General features: G+C 51.2%; 6 protein-coding genes across 6 annotated transcripts; 3 read left to right on the top strand and 3 right to left on the bottom strand.

The window, feature by feature from the left end:
• Positions 1-507: 507 nt before the first annotated feature.
• Positions 508-2,204, top strand: GT037_005597 (ribose-phosphate pyrophosphokinase; the record flags this gene model as incomplete). Its single annotated transcript, XM_038930644.1, has 6 exons — positions 508-557; positions 605-741; positions 869-887; positions 939-1,525; positions 1,576-2,090; positions 2,148-2,204. The coding sequence occupies 6 exons, from the start codon at positions 508-510 to the stop codon at positions 2,202-2,204; spliced, it is 1,365 nt and encodes a 454-aa protein (XP_038786333.1).
• A 743-nt stretch (positions 2,205-2,947) lies between these two features.
• On the bottom strand, positions 2,948-4,360 carry GT037_005596 (ribose-phosphate pyrophosphokinase; the record flags this gene model as incomplete). The annotated part of the gene is made up of 1 exon (XM_038930643.1): positions 2,948-4,360. The coding sequence occupies one exon, from the start codon at positions 4,358-4,360 to the stop codon at positions 2,948-2,950; it is 1,413 nt and encodes a 470-aa protein (XP_038786332.1).
• A 1,620-nt stretch (positions 4,361-5,980) lies between these two features.
• On the bottom strand, positions 5,981-9,700 carry GT037_005595 (mfs general substrate transporter; the record flags this gene model as incomplete). The annotated part of the gene is made up of 8 exons (XM_038930642.1): positions 5,981-6,022; positions 6,073-6,344; positions 6,696-7,153; positions 7,982-8,355; positions 8,408-8,882; positions 8,948-9,003; positions 9,051-9,430; positions 9,478-9,700. 8 exons carry the CDS (start codon positions 9,698-9,700, stop codon positions 5,981-5,983), a joined length of 2,280 nt encoding a protein of 759 aa, XP_038786331.1.
• A 1,663-nt stretch (positions 9,701-11,363) lies between these two features.
• GT037_005594 (uncharacterized protein) lies at positions 11,364-12,127 on the bottom strand (the record flags this gene model as incomplete). The annotated part of the gene is made up of 2 exons (XM_038930641.1): positions 11,364-12,038; positions 12,089-12,127. The coding sequence occupies 2 exons, from the start codon at positions 12,125-12,127 to the stop codon at positions 11,364-11,366; spliced, it is 714 nt and encodes a 237-aa protein (XP_038786330.1).
• A 641-nt stretch (positions 12,128-12,768) lies between these two features.
• Positions 12,769-17,598, top strand: GT037_005593 (pentafunctional protein; the record flags this gene model as incomplete). The annotated part of the gene is made up of 2 exons (XM_038930640.1): positions 12,769-17,520; positions 17,572-17,598. 2 exons carry the CDS (start codon positions 12,769-12,771, stop codon positions 17,596-17,598), a joined length of 4,779 nt encoding a protein of 1,592 aa, XP_038786329.1.
• Positions 17,599-18,088: 490 nt separating this feature from the next.
• GT037_005592 (uncharacterized protein) lies at positions 18,089-21,193 on the top strand (the record flags this gene model as incomplete). The annotated part of the gene is made up of 4 exons (XM_038930639.1): positions 18,089-18,671; positions 18,718-19,734; positions 20,188-20,262; positions 20,316-21,193. Coding segments are annotated over 4 exons (2,553 nt in total), but the record flags the coding sequence as incomplete, so codon positions are not given.
• Positions 21,194-21,370: the final 177 nt, after the last annotated feature.

Here is a 21,370-nt window from a genome sequence, read left to right as displayed (position 1 = left end):
CTTCCCTTGGTCCAGGGAAGCGGCCATTGAGGATGGCGCAATTACTGACCGCCAACCAGTACATGTGAAACGGCTACGGTGGGCGATAAAGGCGAGTATAGCTCGCGTGGAACCTGAGTCATTGCATCCGGTGTGCTTGCTGTGGCATGCAATGCAGACTGCAGCCATTGCATGCTCTAGAAGCATTCCAGCGGCTGTGAGAGGCGTGGGAAAAGCAACATGGGTTCGGCAAAAAAAGTTGCAACCGCCGAAAGAAGCGAAAACCTCTCTGGCCCGTGACGACAGAACCATTCATCTTTCATCATGCTGCCCAATTCCTGAGCGCTGACTGCTCCACCCAGCCATTACCAGGGCGGAAACCTTAAATTCGACTAAATCTTTTCCCTCTATCGATAAGAGGAATTTCTCCGCCAAAGGCTCCCTCCTTCACTAATCTCTTCTTGCTATACTGCCCGCCGCGAAGTAACGGACCACCTCCCCACACCACCACCTCCACCAGCCGTCGTCATGAGGAACATCGTGGTACTGGGCGGAAGCTCTCACCCGCAGCTCACCGAGTAGGTCGCAGTCGAACGCGCTTGCGGCCCCGACTAACTGGCGATAGGACTATCTGCAACCACCTCGGCATACCCAAGGCCAAGGTGCTTCTTGATAAATTCAAGGGCGGCGAGACGCGCGTTGAGATTGAGGAGAGTGTGCGAGGAAAGGATGTCTTCATCATCCAGTCTGGCGGCGGTAAAGGTACGAAACTCTCCGGCGCATTGTCCTCGTAGCCATAGCGGTACTGCAGCGCACCTGGGATCGAACACGACGCCCGCGTGCCATTTTGACCTCTCAAGAACCCCGCTAATGCTCGTGTTGCGCGCAGTCAACGACCATCTGATGGAGTAGGCCCATCCTCATGGTGTAGTTGAGTGAAGTGCCTGACCGTCCGACAGACTTCTCATTACCATCTCCGCCTGCCGTACCGCCTCTGCGAAGCGCATCACCGCCGTCCTCCCGCTCTTTCCCTACTCGCGACAGTCGGACATTCCATACAACAAGACTGGCGCGCCCCTTTCCAAGGTGCCTGGGCGCTCGAGGACCGGCACATACACGTTCGACTCGCGACCGCAGACGCCCTTCCCAGGCCAGGCTGAAAGCGCCGGCATAACCAATGGCTCTGCAGCGCTGCACCACCAGCTCAGTAGGATGAAGATGGACGAGCGCAACGGCGGCCATGCCAACGGGAACCCCACGAGCCCCGTCAAGCAGAACGGCATCAAGCGTTCCGAGACGGTCGACTCGGGCAAGTCGGACAAATCCGACAAGTCTGCCTACTTCGACATTGGCAAGGAAGCCAATGGCGCCAACGGCACGGCTGCCCCAACCCCAGGTCTCCTCACGCGCGCACCCACAACCACCAAGCCTCCTGCTTTCGAGCCCCAGGTCGGATACCGCCAATGGGTTGCTCAAGCCGGTACCTTGATCGCGGACCTGTTGACCTGCGCTGGCGCTGACCACGTCATCACCATGGATCTCCACGGTAGGATACATGTTGTCCAAGTACAAGACAACGCGCTGACAGACTGCCAGATCCACAGTACCAGGGCTTCTTCGATATTCCCGTGGACAACCTCTATGGCCGTCACCTCCTCCGCAAATACATCCAGTTCAACATCCCCAACTACCAACAAGCTGTTGTAGTCTCCCCAGATGCTGGAGGTGCGAAGCGCGCAACCGCCATCGCCGACGCTCTCGGCATGCCTTTTGCCCTCATTCACAAGGAGCGCCGCCCCACACAGATCAACGACCGGCAAAACGCGACCATGATGTTGGTTGGAGATGTACGCGATCGCACAACCATCCTGGTTGATGATTTGGCGGATACGTCCAACACCATTACCCGCGCGGCGAAGCTCTTGAAGAAAGAAGGTGCTACACAGGTGATTGCCCTCATTACACACGGTATCCTGAGCGGAGATGCCATTGAGCGTATCAACCAGAGTGCTCTAGACAAGGTCATTGTGACCAACACGGTGCCCCAGGAGGACCACAAGAGCAAGTGCCCCAAGCTGGAGGTTCTCGAGGTCGGCAATGTCTTTGCTGAGGTAAGATCAAATTCCCATGAAAAATAGCTTTGAAAATACATGCTAACGATCTTCTAGGCCATCCGACGTGTTCACCATGGTGAGAGCATTAGCGTGCTTTTCGATTACAGTTAGTATCTGTATTCATCGAATATCCGTTTCCTCGGACACCGTACCATTAGTCCCGCTATGCTACGCTCACTTCCTGCTACTGAAAACCCGTGTGAGAGATAGGGCAATGTGGTTCGAATGGGACTAGTCTGTTGCTAGAGAGATGCTACAACCTTCTGTTGATTACGAAAGTGATACGGATATGGATGTGGTGTTTCTGCTCTTGCATTCTCTTTATGTCCTGTTTATAGACTGCTGAGGAGCAGTATATCAAGTACCTGAACGTTGCATTATAGGCATACGTGCATGGGCTGGCGTTGGGTGGGTAGGCTGTTCTTTACTACAGAAACTTGCCTAGTTTTATGGACTGTGTGTGTTTTTCCTAGTCCAAATCACATTCAGAATAGAGTGCCCATTTGGTGTTTTTACATCATTCATGCGGAGATGGTGCCATGAGAGCGGTGCTAGCATCGCCATCACTTTTACTTCCTTACTGTTGTATGTCATTCGTGTAGGATTTTGGACGACCGTAGTCTCTTCAGACTCTGCTTTCAGGATTATGTGACACACGTTGAGACGAAGTCCATCATATTACATTAAATTACAGGTCCTTGTCTACATATAGCAAGGCATTCGCCTATAGGGGTATATCTAATACGGCTAGAATCATGAGACTATGACAAAATGGCAGCATGCTTGCAAAAGGTAGAAGCCTTTAGACGCTGAACAGGGGTATATCGCACTCGTCACTTCGTCCATCAAGTACCTTACTCATTCAGCTTCGTCCTAGCCCTCCGGTCCCTCGCGCTTCTCCCTCCGCCTACTGTGTGTCCAGCCGCCGCACCCTGCGTCGATGCACTTCCGCGCCGACTTGCTGTGTAAGCACTAATCATACTAGATGTAGCGCTTGGTCTTCGATGCGTGCTCGCTGTACTGCTGTCTCGCGTTCCATTCATGGAAAGTACGAGATGCACTCGCGACGGTGGTGGAATAGGATGGTCGTTGACGTAGAAGCCGCCTGTGCCATCTTCGGTGATTTTGGTAGGAACCGCAGCAAGCTTGTTCCGTTGCTCAGTATGGTCAGGAGAGATTGGTCGCGCATTTACTTCTTCCACATGGCCTGCTTCGAGATCAATGTCGACAATGCCGTCATTTGCAGTACGTAGAACTGCAGGGGCAAAGTCGTGAGGTGATATGGCTTCTTCAAGCAGGTCTTTGTCGGCGAATCCGGACATATTACTAAGGGCTGGCGATTTGGTTTGCGTGATGTTTGAGGGGGTCAAAGTCATGCTCTTACTTCCAATGGTGTTGTTTGGTGAGCGCTTCGTCCCGGTACGTGCGCCCGTTGTCGCAGACTGTTGGTGAAGTAGCTGTGCTGTCTTCCGACCTCCTGCTGTGCGTGGAGAGTGATAGGACCACGGGGGTGGATTTCCTTCGTCGAAATTGCCGAGCTCGAAAAGTTCCCTCAGTATTGTCCAAGTAAATGGTAGATTGGCAACGAGAATGGCAGTTGACGACTCTCGAACATACCAGTAAATCCAAGTTGCCTTGTAGGGGTTGCTGAAAGAGTAGTAGCTGTTCATGATGCTTGCAGCTACCACAAAGAGACCCAGAGAGAAGATGCCGCACAGGATTATCTTTCTCTTCATAGGAAGGAGCGATCGGATGAGCATTTGCAATGCAATGCACAACATGATCAAGTCCGAGGATATGTTGAAGACAGCCTTGGTGATGCGGTGATGAACCAAGGCATTGCACTGGAATGAACTGGTCGGCACTGCATAATACTCCGAGAAAGGTCTACACCAGGCTGAAAAGTAGAGGACTTCTATGACCACAAATCCGAGTGCTGTGTAAACGGCGAGAATCTTGATGGCGATGTTTTCGTTGCGAAGAGCTGTCCGTGTTATGCGATGATACATGATCAGAAGACATGCTTTGCACGCCCAGATCACAGCGATGTGCATCTGCTCTACAACAACCACGAGCTTGCTCCCGAATCTTCGTTTCGATAGTTCGTCCACGGTGAGTGCGCTGAAGTCGAAATTCTCGGGTTCAAGGTTTGACTGAACCTTCAGCCATCGGTTCGCAAGTACAATCATAACCGTGTAAGCACCTGTGACGAAGAGACCCATCGTCCAGTCATCGAACTGGAGACCTTTGATAGATCGGAACAACATCTTCCGTGAAATTCTGTATGGCAATTTCGTCAGAAAGTAGACTAATACGTTACAACGAAAATATAATTCCCATAATGCTAGCCGTGAGGCGCGAGTAAGTAGAGAGTGAAGCGACCGGCGAGAGGAATGCGCCCAGGACGCCACAGCCTCGCCCGCCAGCGCATCGCGTGCTAAGCCTTGTTCTTGATAGCAAAGGACGCCTCTCGCATGTGAAAGAATGGCATTGTTCGTAGAAGATGTACTCACAATCTTGCTCCGATCATACATACAGCACACGTATACCAGATCCATGATTCCTGATTGAACGGTAATGGCATTGTCGAGTTGCAATGCGGTCAAGCCGCTGACGCCAGTGTCGCTATCCGTTAGGCCGCTTGAGGTTTAGAAGGCGAGATCGACGAAGGGTCATGTTGTATGGGAACACGATTATCGAAGCGCATCCAGGGCAGGAAGAGGGTGTTGATTATCAAGGAACAGAAGTGGACAGAGAAGAGGGTGTAGATACACACCGACAAAAAACAAGGAGGAAAGAAAAGAAAGCTGACAATGTTGCGATAGAATGACAAGGTTGGAGGCTAACCTCTATAGCTTGCAGCTGATGCACACGGCAGTCTTCCGTTTGCAGTCAGCCGCCCCTCAGCTCAATCCAGGGCTTATCTTGGAGTATCTGCCGCGCCTGAGCCTGCTGGAGGTCCCGCGTGGGGTCGCCGATACTTGGCGCTGGTAACATCTTGGACCAATTGTGCCTGGCGGATGTGAAGGTTGCGGCTAGGTATTACTTTTGCGGGGTTCCGCGCGCCTGTCATGTACACTTTGAGCCACTGCGCATCCGGACGTCTAGAACGTTCATGGTATACCCTTTGATGCATACAGAAATGGCATGCCCATGTAGATGCGTTGTAGTTATCACAGTTGTAGATGACGCGGGCAGTGAAAGCTGCTTGCAACACGCGAGTTGAGGCTGTGCCTGCAAGGTGCGTCATAACGTCCAAGGCTGACAGCCACAACGTACTGTCAGCGGTGCAAAGCTAATCTGGTGTGAAATGAGATGGGTGAAGCTGTCAAAGGCGGTAAATGAGCGTTAATGCGCATATACGCGATGCGAATGTTGAGTTGATGTTTGCATTTGCCGCTGGCCCTGGGCGAGTGGTTGTACGGGGAAAGAGGAGTGAACTGCAGGCGGGAACTCGGGAAGTCGCCATTAGCGTAGCGCAACCGCCTGCGCACCGTTCAACTCACGTCTTCCAACTTCCTACACACCAACTAGTCTGATCCCTTAAATAAGAAAAGGCATCGGGGAACAGCTCCGTGCGACGCCATCAAATGAGAATGCTACGCAGTCCTCCGAACAAACGCCTCCACTCTGGATTATTCCGTGAATTCGCTTACGAACGCCACTTTGAACTGATGTCGCAGTTTGCTCGAAGTCAGGCGCGTCGGTGTTAGCGAACAGCAAGCGGAAAAGACAGGAGACGATTTACAAGTTGCACAGACCTTGGTGGTCGAGAAATTGCGGTCTGGTGCACGTTGAAGATACTACAGAGATGCATGACGAGCATGTCCGAGTACTCAAAGCTTGCACACGGAGCGAGATGTGCCTCAGCCTAGAAGATTTCGTCGTCAGAAGGCCCCTCCACTGGCCTGTGTAGCCGCCGAGCCATTCTGGAAGAACTTAGGACATATTCCAGAAAGAGACGAATGCAAACACTCACTGTCATCTGCTTCACAAGCACCGTCTGGGTCACAGTGCCATGCTTCCTACCCGAAAGGAACAAATCGCGCTTCCGCTTCTGCTCCGTGGGATGAACCATTGGCGCGGAGATACGTTCCGATGCTAAGAGATTGCATGTCCACTGCCATTGCTTCTGGGAGAGGGCTACAGACAGAAGGCGGCGGTGATCACCCATTGCTATCGCCATAGTAAGTAAATTGGCGATGCGACCTTCGAAAGAGTCTATACCCTCCATTTCGACGATGATGATCACTTTGTTCTTCCTTCGTCATCAATATAGAGCTCTGATCATTTACGCTCGGCTTATTTGTCACCGTCGTCTTCTTAGTGTTGTAATCGATATGTCGTAGGAATTTTTATGGAGTAGTGATTGACATCACAACGTTCGTTTTCTACCGTATACGGCGTGTATCAACACACAAATATACGTAGCAATACTCCACTTAGATCACCGGGTCGATGTGCAGACTTTCCAAGCACACCAAGCTCCTGAGCAAGTTTGCGCTCACCATTTATTCTGGCAGGGCCGTTGATATGTTCCTCACTTTCTGCTGCCGTTCCGATAGCTCTGTGCAAATAAGTCACTCTCGTCATCAGACACACCTTCTTTCGTGTGCTCGTCCCCATTCTCACCACTCTTCATGTCATGGTCCTCATCCTTGACTCGTCCCAGAGTACAGCTGGAACCCTCCGACCGTCCTAATGTGTGACTAGACGTCTCACTTCCTTCCCCTTGACTCTCTTCACCTCCTTCATACCCACTGTCAAACTGACGTTCGGTGTCATCTACCTCAGTATTCTCCTCCTTTTCGGTGGATGGTTTGTCATGCGGATCCGGTTCTTCCTTCTGATCAGCTGCCCGTGTAGAGCTGGATCTGTCTGATAGGACTGTAGTTTGGCTTGACGATGAACTGTGCCTACTACTATGGCGATTCAGAGAATTGAAGTCGTCGTACTTGCGTTCTACTGGCTCCATCTCGTCGCAATTTGTTCCTCGAAGCTTTGTATCGTGCGTTGCACCAAAGAGCTCGTTTTGGTGCTCTGTAGGTTCTATGGTGTAGCTGAAGTCTTCGCACAAGACTGGAATGTATTTTGCTCTCGATGTTTGAATGGATTTGGTCCAGGGGATCTGGGCGACGAGAAGAGCGGAGCAATCAAGTATCTTGCTTTTAACTTGCTAGACAATACTTGTTGTCACAGCCAAGTGTGAAAATGATGAGGTTGTAAAGGCTTTGGGTGAGTTCGAGGTAGTGCTGTGCTGGCCACGGAATGCTGCGATATTGGGTTCCAAGAGATTGCGGGGTAGATCTTGATTTGCTTTCTGGATTGGTTTTTCAAGCATGGGGAGCTTGTTTGTGGTTTGTGTTGGCAACCGATAGGCGTTTGTTTGGTCGTGGAAGATGATGGAATGTGCGCGATATATACGGAGGTAGCATTACAAGATCAGACAGTGTCTAAGACTCGAGATTCGAATTGTGAGACCAGAGGTGCCAGAAGAGTTACCACAGGGATGGATGACTGGCTTGTGGCAGGCAGGTGTTCATAGCGACGTTACTTTTTGACCCTTCGATGTCGAGCGTGCCAGAAGACTTTTGGAAAGCGGTATAGTATCGTCTCGTGCGACACAGATTACAAATTGAAGCGAGAGGTATCTTGACGTGAAATACTGTTGTGTAGAAGTGTGTTGGGTTCGGAGGATGTTTCTATACAAGCAGTACACTAGTGAATGCAGCAAGCACCAATAACAATACATGAAATGGAATCTTCTCATCAATTACTAGGTATTTCGGATACCGCGACTAGCTACTTTATCTCGGCATAGGAAACGAACACAAGGTCTGGATACCTTGACAAGAAGCAGAACAAAACCCTAGATAGTGTACAAATACCTCGGGTTATCCTCGCCCATCTCCGCAATCTCCTCCTCAGTCTTCCCCTCGATCCTCCAATCCTCTTTACCAGAAAGCTTGCGTTGGTTCTTCATCCGGAAGTAGAGATGCAGCGCAACATAGATGGCGATACCAAGTGCCAGCAGTCCGATGGTCGCTCCGTAGCCAGCAGTAAACTCAGGAGCGTCCTCGGCGGCGTACAAGAAAGGCGCCACAACACCTGAGCAGTTACCGATGGTAATTTGCATACCGCTGGCAAAGGCTCGCTTCCCATATCGCGGGTTGTTCACGCCGATCCAGGAGAAGGCGATACCGGTGGCTACCCATAAACCGAGAGCGACGATGAAGCAGCCGGCGAAGCTGAGACCAAGCCCCTACGCCTCCGTTAGTACAATAGGTTTAGACTCGAAGCATTCGGGTACTTACTTTGTTAGCGATGAGGAAGATGTATCCAATCATGCTGACAGTAAGCCCGGCGATGCAGAACAAGCCTCGGTTTTGAGTCTTATCACTGTAGTAGGCCCCTGCGACGTAGGTGATGAACCCGGCAATATATACAGGAATAGTCAAAGCCTGAACCACCTGGCGATTCCACCCGCCTCCAAGGCCATTGATAATAGTGGGTAGGAACACTGAGAAGCTGTAAAGCATGCCAAGCCCAACAAATTGAGCGACGGCGTAGGCGTATACCTTCCAGTCTTTTACACCCTTCATAACATCTTCTTTCAGTAACTCTTGACCGGCTGTCGTCTGGCCAATCTCCCTCATGCGAAGCAAGACTAGGTTTCGTCGGTCCTCTTCGGTCAAAAAACTCGCGGTCTCTGGGCTGTTCGGAAGGACAAAAGGTACAGCAATGGCGGTTAGGACGGTTGGGATACCATTAATGACAATGATCCAGCGCCTAAAACGAACGTGTGCGAAGTCAGTGTGTGTCTCACATGCAGTCCGTACGGGGACATTTCTTACCATCCATTCCAACCACCTACGCCATCCATCTCACCGATAGCATACGCAACGACACCCTACGCCCGTTAGTCTCATTCATTGAATATGAACAGGCTGCACTCACCCCTAATCCACCTGCTAGTGCAGATGTGCCATAGAACCACGCTTGCCTCAGACTGACATTGCGCCGATTGTAGAACATACTCAAGTAGAGAATGACGCCCGGAAATAGACCTGCTTCGAACATGCCTAAGAGAAGGCGACAAGCTACGAGCCCAGCAAAGTTGGTGACAAAGGCTGAGAATGTGGCTACTAAGCCCCACATAAACATCAGACCGGCTAGGTACCGCGCCGGCTTCATTCGCTTTAAGATGAGGTTCGAAGGTGTCTCAAATATGACGTAGGTGACGAATAGAATAGATACTGCAATCTGGAATTGGTTGGTGTTTGGGTCCATACCAAGATCTGCCTCCATTTCGTAAAGACGAGCATTGCCAATGTTGACTACAGGATCGTTAGTCGAGGTCTGAGGATGAGTGATGTATACAGACCTCGGTCCATGAAGTTCATCAAGTAGATCCAGCAGATCATGGGTACGATGCGAATGTCCAGCTTTCTCAATAGTCTTGCTTCAGTGGCTGCATCAATCTCGACCATTGATCCATTTTGTTCGACATCCTCTACCTTGAGAGGCGGGGTTGGCGATATGTCAGAGGCTTTCTCGTCCTTGAACTCTGGTCCGTTGACCACGGAGTCTTGGGCGTGGTTGTTCATGCTGCAAATGCAACAAACGGCGACTTTATCGCTTGTAAGTTGAAGTGGAGAGTAGCTTCCGACAGAGAGGTAGAGTTGCGGCGATCGTCGTTGACGGTGCCGAAAGAACTGGAACCAGTCTTGGACTTTATAATCCGAACACTTGGGGAAGTCGCGCCGGCCCCATGGGGATTATGGGGGTGCCATGATCTTAGCATCCGGAGCCGCGCCGTTGACAATCGATCAGGCAGAAAGACCGAAGCGCATTTCAAAATCTCATTGCTGAAGTGCCGATAACCGTTCTTCCGTCCTGGCATGCTTGGACGCTTCCCGCTGCGGTGCTTCCAAGCTTTGTTTGATCATGATGGTTGACCAAGATCTTCGACTTCTTGGGATCTAAACTGAGTTTGGCAAGGACGAGTGTGGATCGCTTCAATGCGACCAGGTCCCTGGTAGGAATAGATTCGCGTCGTCTACGTTACAACATCACACCGTTGATGTGCACTCAAACAGTAGTCGCAACCCTGGATACTATACTGGTTAGTGTTATGCATCTATTATACATAGCCTACACGTACAAAAACGAGGTCCTTGACCTACAGCTTCTCCATCACGTCGAAGCTCTTTACGTCCAAAGAATTGTTTTACTTCATCACAGTATAAACTGAACCTTTCCATAGAGTGTTAGGATCTGAATAACAGATAGAGCGGCCTCGGTGATTCTCATCGTCATGTGTACACATGCTGAGGACCCGCATGTCTTGGAGCCCGGGATATGAACAAGCTATGATTCGACCGGAGAGCGCTATCAACTTGGTGAAGAGTGCCTAGTCCGAGAGATCGCACACGAATGCTGCGTTCCTTTACTCCGCAGTTGTTGTTGTTGTTGTCATGTCGAATTCCAAGTCGCCAAGTGCTTAGCCTACGTTCATGCCCTTGGCAGGCTGTATGCTATACAGAGGAGTGATCCTTTGCGCGTTTGACGTTGCTCATGAAGCGAGGCAGTAGCAAAATAGCCAGCATGCTCGCCGGGTTTGCGTCAAGCGATATACCAATTACTCTGTAGAGACTTCGTGATAAGTTCTTGCGCGACGTGAGGCGCTTTGATGGCCCATCAATGTCGTTGCCCAGCCGGGTCCATCGGTGATAATGTACGTCGCTCTCGCGTATCAACGCGTTGATTCGAGGTTAAGGATTGGAACATTGCAGCAGTGCTGCGCCTCGTGCGGAAAGATGATGCTTGGTATGGTGCGCTTTCGCATCCTCATAACGAAGCACGCTTGGTGTGCAGAGCGGGCAAAAGGATGCAAAAGATGGCCAAGCGCCGAACAGGTGCCCAGCGTCTTGAATATGTGTAGTTGTATGGCGCCGCTGACAATGACGATGGTGGCGTGCGATGAATTATGTGGAGGCGAAGCTGATGGTAGATAAAATGAGGGCAGGGACAGCGCGTCTTGGAAGGCGCATCCGCTTAGTCACTGCACCCTAGGCTTCACAGCAGTAGGGCACACCACGATCTGGAGACCCGATACTAAGCTATCAAGACTGCCAACTTAGACTCAAGGCACCGATTGACCGGTACAACTCCACGTGGAGATCCCTGCCTGCCATGCGTCCGTTGCACAGAACCCGTTGGAATGGCAACGACACAAGGGAAAAGAGGGGAAAAGGAACGTGGCACTCTCTATTGCTTCCGTACTGCCACCAGCGCTCGGACTAGTTCCTCCGTCACCTTCACAGCAGTTTGAATATGCTCCTTGGACTCAAGTTGAGGCACATGGAAGAAGACATCGTCCCGCTTGCTGGTACGCTTCTGCATCTCGAGTAGGCTGATGTAGTAGTTGAAACCACATACATACGAGCCCACATCATCGCTGAGTCTTACTTCGATAGCTTTTCTTGATTTGCCTTTGCCTTTGACCTTGACATTCTCTGGCGCAGCTGCCGGAGTTGAGAGGCTGAGAGAAAAGCAAGCTTCCTGCAATATCCTGGCTGCTGCATCGATGTCGAGAGTAGTTGTTAGAGACGATGATGCCTTCCCAAACAGTTTCTTGTTGTCTGCTCTGGTAAAGACGCGCCTTTCGATATCTGGAATATCGTGATAGCCGTCTCGCAGTGCACTCCGTTCGAGTTTGAATACTCCGGGTCCGCTGCCGACATCAAGACCCATATGCACAACCAGATCAGGCGCATGTTCCTGGATCAACACCGGGACCTGGGCCAGTATCTTGTGGTAAGCTGCTGGAATGGGTTCAGCTGGTACGATGATAGTGATGGTTTCGCCATTGGGGCCAGTAACGGATGACGGTAGATGCCGTGCAATCTCCCAGGACGGATTCTTCGTAATATCAAGGAACGGCTGAGAGTGCGTTAGCTGAGCGACGTATCGGATCAAAGACGTCGACAAACACCAAAGCCAGTCACCAGCACCTTGACTGGAGTCGACATTGCGGAACTGTGGAAGGTCTGAATTGGAGTTCACCCAATTTCTAGATGAGGATGTAGCTAGCAAACAGCTCCATGGTGTTGTTGCTGCTTGTTCTGACTCATCGTAGGCTTACAGGTTCCAAACCAAAACATGCACCGAGCGTAAGACGGCGGAATCGGCGACCGGCGTTCTCAGAATCTGTGTCGATGCGATATGTGAAGCTTTGCAGCGCTTCGAGCGACGTGCATGACGCGCGCTGGGTCACGGCAAGAAGGAACTCTGTACGAGGGTCGCGATGCACATGTGTATCTCTCGAGATGCGCGATACATTGTAGTCTCCAGCTGCCGATCGGCTTTGTGGCGCAGGGTTTTGGCGTTTGGATGAGAGAATAAGGGAGTAAGTGATAGGTCGGGGGATGACGTGGGGAACCCATGTCGGCCATGCAGGTCCGGTAGCGGTGCACTTTGATTTCGAGGAACGCAGCAAAAAGTGTACTGCGTGGCCTGACTCACACCCACAATCTCCCTGGCATGATGTGCTGAACTTGATACTCACTTACAACCCATTGCACCATCTGGTACACCCAGTTCTTGTAACTTAGCATCTGGCGGCCGCACCTGCTCTTTGTGCGAAGTCTGACTCGCACCGCGACAGCCCACCATGGCAGGCGTCAATGGAGCGCAAGGTGAGCCCACCAAGGTCACCATCCTGGGCAAAGACTCGATAGTCGTCGATTACGGCATCTGGCAGAACTACATCGCCCAGGATCTGCTGACCAACATTCCCTCGTCGACGTACGTCCTCATCACCGACACCAACATCGGCCCTCTCTATACGCCCGTCTTCGAGCGCGCCTTTGCCTCGGCCGCGTCCTCGCTCTCCTCGTCGCCACGTCTGCTCGCGTACCAAATATCCCCCGGTGAGACTTCCAAGTCGCGGAATACAAAGGCAGCAGTAGAAGACTGGCTGCTGTCGCAGGGATGTGTGCGCGACACTGTCATAATAGCCCTCGGTGGAGGCGTCATTGGGGATATGATAGGCTATGTCGCGGCAACGTATATGCGCGGCATCAAGTTTGTCAATGTACCCACGACATTGCTGGCCATGGTCGATTCGAGCATTGGCGGCAAGACAGCCATTGACGTGCCTGCGGGCAAGAACTTGGTCGGCGCCTTCTGGCAGCCGGAGAGGATTTACATCGACCTGCAATTCCTTGAGTCGCTACCCAAGAGGGAGGTCATCAATGGCATGGCCGAAGTGGTCAAGACGGCGGCAATTTGGAATGAGGAGGAATTCACAACACTCGAGGGCAACGCCGATGCCATTCTGGCTGCCATCGACCAGAAGCCCGTCAATGGCCGCAGGAACTTTGACAACATTGCCACGATACTGAAGCGCATAGTGCTTGGATCTGTACGCGTCAAGGCTGAAGTCGTCTCCGCCGACGAACGCGAAGGCGGACTGCGCAATCTGCTAAATTTCGGACACTCGATCGGTCACGCTTACGAAGCCATCCTTACACCCCAGATTCTCCACGGAGAATGCGTCGCGATAGGAATGGTAAAGGAGGCTGAGTTGGCCAGATACCTGGGCGTACTAGACCCCTCTGCAGTCGCGCGCTTGACAAAGTGCATTGCGAGCTACGGATTACCTACATCGCTCTCAGACAAGACCGTGCGGAAACGGTCGGCCAACAAGCATTGCCCCGTAGACGAGCTCATCAAAATCATGGCTGTAGACAAAAAGAACGCAGGCAAGACCAAGAAGATTGTGCTTTTGTCGGGAATTGGCAGGACATATGAGAAGAAGGCTAGCTCGGTTGAGGATCGCGACATCAAGATTGCTCTATCACCGAGCATCTCCGTACATCCCGGCATTCCCTCCGACCTAAATGTGACATGTAGGCCTCCCGGGTCCAAGAGTATCTCAAATCGCGTACTGGTACTTGCCGCGCTCGGAACTGGCTCATGTCGCATCACCAATCTACTGCACTCGGATGACACACAAGTCATGCTGGACGCATTGGCAAAGATGCAAGGTGCTAGCTTCGCATGGGAGAACGATGGCAAGGAGCTAGTAGTTACAGGCAACGGTGGCAACCTCAAAGCCTCTAGTAACGAGCTTTACCTTGGCAATGCTGGTACTGCCGCACGTTTTCTGACTTCCGTTACCGCACTCTGCCAGCCTGTCGAAGGCGTCACATCCACAGTTGTCACTGGTAACGCGCGCATGAAGGAGCGACCCATTGGTCCGCTCGTCAAGTCTCTCCGTACCATGGGCGTGGAGATTGACTACCAAGAGAACGAAGGCAGTCTTCCGCTACGTATCTCAGCATGTGGTGGCTTCGGTGCCGATTCCTTTACAGGAGAGATTGAACTCACTGCCAACGTGTCGTCACAATACGTATCATCCATCCTCTTGAGCGCGCCATACTCCAAGAAGCCAGTAACACTGCGCTTAGTCGGCGGTAAGGTCATCTCTCAACCATACATTGATATGACCATTGCCATGATGGCCTCCTTTGGTGTGCAGGTCGAGAGATCTGAGAATGATCCCAACACCTACCACATTCCCAACAAACCATACACCAACCCCTCTGAATATGAGGTGGAAAGCGATGCTAGCTCCGCTACCTACCCTCTTGCTATCGCAGCTATCACAGGTACGACATGCACGGTGCCAAATATCGGATCTGGCTCCCTGCAAGGTGATGCGCGATTTGCTGTAGAGGTCCTCAAGCCTATGGGTTGCAAGGTGGAACAGTCCAAGACTTCCACAACCGTCACGGGTCCGCCTCGTGGTGAGTTGAAGGCCGTCAAGGAAATCGACATGGAACCGATGACGGATGCTTTCCTGACAGCATCAGTACTAGCAGCAGTGGCATCATCAAATGGCAGCACGACCACCACTCGCATCTATGGCATTGCGAACCAACGTGTCAAAGAGTGCAACCGAATCCAAGCCATGGAAGATGAGCTCGCCAAGTTCGGTGTCACCTGCAGGCAGTTTGACGATGGTATCGAAGTTGATGGAAAGGCTTATGAGCTCGAAGCTCCCAAAGTTGGTATCCACTGCTATGATGATCATCGTGTCGCCATGAGTTTCGCTGTACTGTCATTGGTAGCACCAGCACCTGTTCTCATCCTTGAGAAGGAATGTACGGGCAAGACATGGCCTGGATACTGGGACTCTTTGCATCAGATCTTCAAGACCGAGCTTTCGGGTGTAGAGCTGCCGCCGCGACCAAACGCACACAAGGCTGCATCAAGAACTGAGCAAAAGTCCATCTTCATCATTGGCATGCGCGGCGCCGGAAAGACAACCGCTGGTGGTTGGGCAGCTCGTGCGCTCAACCGTCCGTTCATTGATCTGGACACTGCACTCGAGGAACATGTTGGCATGACCATACCTGAACTGATCAAGGCACAGGGCTGGGAAGGCTTCCGAAGCGAGGAACTGAAGATGTTGGCACAAACTGTCAAAGAGAAGCCCAACGGACACGTCTTTGCCTGTGGCGGTGGAATTGTCGAGACACCAGAGGCTCGGAAAATCCTCGTAGACTATCAGAAGAGTGGCGGCATCGTGCTACTTGTCACACGAGACATCAATGCAGTAGTCGCCTTCCTACAAATCGACAAGACACGCCCAGCATATGTAGACGATATCATGGGCGTGTGGCTGCGAAGGAAGGACTGGTACACAGAGTGTAGCAACTACCGCTTCCACAGTCAGGTCGCGGGATCTCGCGGGCTTGCTCAGACACAAGGAGAGATTGCTCGTTTCCTGAACACTATTACCGGCAAGGCTACCACCTTAAAAGCGCTCAGGAAGAAGAAGCATTCCTTCTTCGTCTGCTTATCTGCACCCCGGCTTGAGTCTTACATCAAGACGTTGCCAGAAATAGTTGTCGGATCCGATGCTGTGGAGCTTAGGGTCGACTTGTTGGAGGACCCTGAAGGTCAAGAAGGCCTGCCCACACCAGAGTTCGTTATTGAACAATTGACGATACTAAGGACTGTCACATCCATACCCGTCATATTCACATTGCGAACAAAAGCTCAAGGCGGCAGATTCCCGGACCAGGCATACGATGAAGCTCTTGTACTGTACCGGACAGCATTACGGCTTGGCTGTGAGTTTGTGGATCTGGAGATGACTATGCCCGAAGATATCCTGCGCGAGGTGTCGGAGACCCGTGGATTCTCGGAAATCATCGCTAGTCACCACGACCCTAAAGGCGAACTCAACTGGACGAATGGCTCGTGGATGCAGTACTACAACCGTGCGCTGCAGTATGGTACTGTCATCAAACTTGTTGGCGTCGCTAGCTCTCTTCAGGACAACTTTGCGCTTGCAGATTTCAAGAGTTGGGCAAACACTGCGCATCCCGTTCCTCTGATCGCCATCAATATGGGTGAGCATGGAAAGCTGAGCAGAATACTCAACGGTTTTATGACGCCTGTCTCGCATCCACTCCTACCCTCTGCTGCCGCCCCAGGTCAGCTATCAGCAGCGGACATTCGCCGCGGTCTATCTTTGATGGCGGAAATTCCGTCAAAGAAGTTCTTCATCTTCGGTTCACCGATTGCGCAAAGTCCCAGCCCACGTCTGCACAACAGACTGTTCCGCGAGACCGGACTCCCACATATCTACGGTCGTCACGAGACTACTGATGCAAGCTCCATTCGAGACATCATCCGTTCGCCAGATTTTGGTGGTGGAAGTGTCACGATTCCTTTGAAGCAGGATATTGTACCCCATCTCGATGGCCTGGGTCCAGAAGTCGAAGCAATCGGTGCCCTAAATACCATCGTCCCTGAGATCTCAGTCGACAATACCACTGGTGAAGAGGTCACCCGCCTCATCGGTCGCAACACCGACTACCTGGGCATGATACTCATCCTGCGTAACGCAGGTGCCTTGGGCATTGGTTCCGCCCTTGTTATCGGAGGCGGTGGCACAAGTCGTGCTGCCATCCACGCACTCAAGGAAATGGGCTACGGACCAATCTACCTCCTCGGCCGCAACCCCTCGAAGATGGCGACTTTGAAGAACGCTTTCCCCGCTGAATACAACTTACATGTGATCAGCTCACCGGAAGAAGTCAAATCCATGAAAAGCACGCCACAAGTTGCCATCGGAACTATTCCTGCTGACCAACCCATTGACGCTGCTATCCGCGAAACACTCTGCACGTTGTTCGAGAAGGGTAAGGCGAGTGTCAAGGATGTTGAACCGGGTCCAGAGAGAATTTTGCTGGAGATGGCATACAAACCGCCTGTCACAGCATTGATCCAGCTTGCGATGGATAATGGGTGGAAGACAGTGAATGGGTTGGAGGTGCTTGTTGGACAGGGCGTGCATCAGTTTGAGTACTGGACTGGTGTCAAGCCGCTTTATGGAGTTGCTAGGGTGAGTTTGAATGCGTATTCTCTAATGTGAACGAACGCTGACTGTGAGTAGGATGCTGTAATCAACCAGACGGACTAATCGGTTGATATGTACATACACCTGGGTTGATGCAATAGGATTTGGGGTTCATTCGGCTTAGCATCGAATGCAACAAGAGACACATGTCATTACCAGTATTTCCATCCATGCGTACTAGTTTGCTGGATAGACACTGCTGCAAATGTGCTTTTCACAAGATGTATCTATGACTATGCAATCTCGTTCATTGACGTGGCTACTTCACCTACTGGGACGGCCAACACTATGGTATATATACTATACAGCACGCAGCATTTCATTATATGTCATCCGCTGAATGAAGTGGTAGAAGAGCGAAAGACGATATCGGGCTGATGCCCAGATGCCTCTTTTCACGTGGTGCTTTAGACCTTATTCGTACTAGTGCCTGACATCATCCCGGGGTCCTGTTGGCTGAATAGCAAGTACTTCCGACTTTATCTCCGCCTGCACGACCATCATCAAACCTACATACTCCCCGCGCACTCCTCTTAACCAACTTTAGGACTAGTTCAGGAACATTTGGATGCCAAGTATATCTTTTGCAGGAGCCAAAAAACGCAAGACGCGTCATTCCGGTTTTACCTTCACAAAGGCACGTCAAGAACCCGGAGCCACTATGCTTGGCCCAGCTGAGAACGGACTTTTGCGCCTTGTCGATGAATTACTCCTCAACATTATCGATCACATCGACAACCAGGACGCTCTTTGTAGCCTTTCCGCGACATGCACGCGGTTCCAAGGTCTCGTTGAACCCTACATCTGGCGGGAATTAGAGGTTTTGACAGGGGATCATGCACGCAACATTGCTACAGCACTTGACAAAAGGGATGACCGGACGGACTATATCCAAGATCTGGCTATTCGATACAACGATACATATCGCGATGGCGTAGAGGAATTAAACCACTTTTTGAGCCTGATGAGTAAACTGCGCCATCTGCACATTGAGAGTCCTTGCCCGAACAACGTGGAATGGCAACACGGCGGCATCTACTTTGATGGGTACTCAAGGATTGATTATACAAACTTGCTTGCAGCATCAGTGTATCCGCGCTCCGGAATGCCGATGACGCTGCCGATGCTACAATCATGTAAGTTGAAGCTTCGGTACGAAGGAGCCTGGCTAACAAGACGCAGTGACCCTACACGCACACGGTTCGGGAGACAACAAATATAAACTAGGCCGCGCCGTTGCTATGTTTAAACATCCAAGCTTACAGAACATCACATTGTCGTGTTTGGACTTTGACGGAGAACTTGGAATATCCGCATCGGAAACCAAGACGACGCCTCTCCGGTCTCTAACGCTTATCGAATGTAACGTCAACGTAAAGTTCCTTGATGAAGTCTTGAGCCTACCTAAAGCTCTCAAGGAGCTGTCAATTGGAGAGCGACTCCACGTGTTCCAGGAATGCCAACCATCTATGGACCCCGAACGCCGCACGTCTTCCCGTCAATTTCTCCTTGCGTTGCAGAAGCAAGCACACTCGCTGCGCCGTCTGACACACTGCGGTGGCCATGTCGGCCATCTGACTCCGCGCGACACGGATCCTGAAGGCGCTGAGAAGTTACGCTCCCTCGTTGATCTAGAGTACCTCGAGTTGGGTTTTGAATCACATCTGTACTACTACCTACGGCAAAGCGGCTTTCCACCAGCCCTCAGATCCCTCAAGATGCTCGACTCTGCCATCTCAATCAACTCTGGTCACGATCTGCGCTCGTTATCCGACATCGCCTTCCGCTCTCTCACATCACTTGTAGATGTCTGTCTTCCAAGAACACTGGCAGATGACTTCACACTGCACCTCAAGTTCTCGGATCACTCGTTCTTCCGCCTCTTCGAGATTGTCGACGCAACAGAACAAGCTCACCTCCTGAGCGCACTCTTCTTCGACCGCGCAGCGACCTACAAGATCGCTTCGATGCTCAAATCCTACAGTACAAACTCCCACTTCCTTGTTTCGCGAGAGACTTTTCCATCGGGAAAGTCTTTTATCCCGCCATACATGCACGGTGAAGAGCTTCCTGTCGAAGAGCTGATGTACACCAGCGACGACTTTTGGCGCTTCAACGGCATCAACTACCGTATCATGGATGACGAGAACTGGAGAGATGAGCTCAAGAAGGGGAAGAAGCTTGCTATCTGCAAGAGGTGTAAGACTAGGGGGCTGGGTGTGGATGCTTGTCGCAGCTTGGGTGACGGAAGTGCCTGCATGCCTTGTAAGACGACTGATTGGGGTGTGTGTGAATGGGAGAGAGATGAGAGGGGTGAGCTAGTTGGCGCTGAAGACGTGGAAGTGAGCTCGGTGTAGAATGACTTGTTTGGCTTCTGATGCTCGAGTTAGACATTGACGGATGATTGTGAAAGTTGTAAGTGGGTCCAGCTGTTACCTAGAAATGCAAGGCTACACCATAATGAAAACAAAAGTGGGTCTAAGTTACCAGGTGAATGTTGCACAGTTTGATTGTACCTTCAACGTGTGTCCGTGCCCGCTTTAGTGTAACCTCACTTCCTGCCGAGATTTGTGACTCGTTTCTCTATCACCTTATCTTCAACTGTATTTCTCCAGCCAGACACTGTGCTCTCCTGCTAGACTATGTGTACAGCCATGGGTACCGACATGACTGAGATCGATTCGTCGAAGCCAGCCGTAGCTTCTCGCTTCCTGGCGCTGCCTGGTGGTGTGTGTTGCTTCTTGTTTGCTAGCATTGTATCTTGCTAACGTTGTATGCAGAGCTGCGCAACCGCATATACGAAGCCATCAACGAAGATGAAGGACCTAAAGAGATCTGCTTACGCTGGTTCGATTCTGAGGACCTGAAAACGATAGATTTTGATGGCCTATTCCTGATGGACCGCAATCCTGGTCGCCAGTACATCGGCCTTGCCCAAACAAATCGCATGTTTCGCAGCGAGTTTATGCCGCTTTACATGACAGTTCCTCGACTGCTCGTTAACATAGAAGACGTTTCGTACTACCTCGAGGTCTTCCCTCTCCCTGATCCGGTTCTTACTGCTTCCATAATCACCTCATTAGGAGATTTCCTTTCCGTCATCTACGTACATACACCAACTGCCAAAATCGATCTTCTTCCTCTCCTACGTACGGATTTGAGTATGTTTCCCTTCTCCATTTTCACTCATTCAGCTCCACCGGGGCAAAGAAAATGGGGACGTGAGCTTTCTCTTTTGCTCCTGGAAAACTCTTATCATGATCTCGCTCTCTACGGCGGATCGTGGGAAGAAACTATCACTACGATGTACTACATTCGTGAATTCCGGATTGAATTATTTTGTTCATACTCTACCCATTATGATGACTGGATCGAACTACAGCTATGTGCCAAGGTCGATGTTGAAGCCAGTGATTTCGAGAAACTCCGCATCTTCCACAACTTCGTCAATCGGACACAAGCTATTGGATATTGGCGTGTTGAGATTAGGTGCATCAGCGGAAGACTGAGTATGTCTTGTGTGAATAGGAAGGCTATTACCGCCAAGAATTTAGGACCCGTCAAAAAGGCTTGTAGGGTCTGGTCTGCGAAGAGCCGTCGCTATATCTTGGCTGCTAAGGAAGAGACAAACAAAGCTGCAAGAAACGCGAGCGTATAGATCTTCCATATCGTACGCCATCAAGCTCTGGTAGAACAACGGCAGATCGATAGCTTGGACTCTAAGCATATGTACTGTATTACCGATGTATTACTAGTTTACTATTGATGTTTAACTGCGGATGCATATCGCTTTCTTGCAACACTGCCGAATAAGGAAATCCTGACATGCACCCTA

This window comes from Alternaria burnsii, assembly GCF_013036055.1.
Source record: "Alternaria burnsii strain CBS107.38 chromosome Unknown 732, whole genome shotgun sequence".
NCBI classification, from domain to species: Eukaryota; Fungi; Ascomycota; class Dothideomycetes; order Pleosporales; family Pleosporaceae; genus Alternaria; species Alternaria burnsii.
Note: the sequence above shows the minus strand (reverse complement) of the source record. Positions and strands in the feature narration are given on the sequence as shown.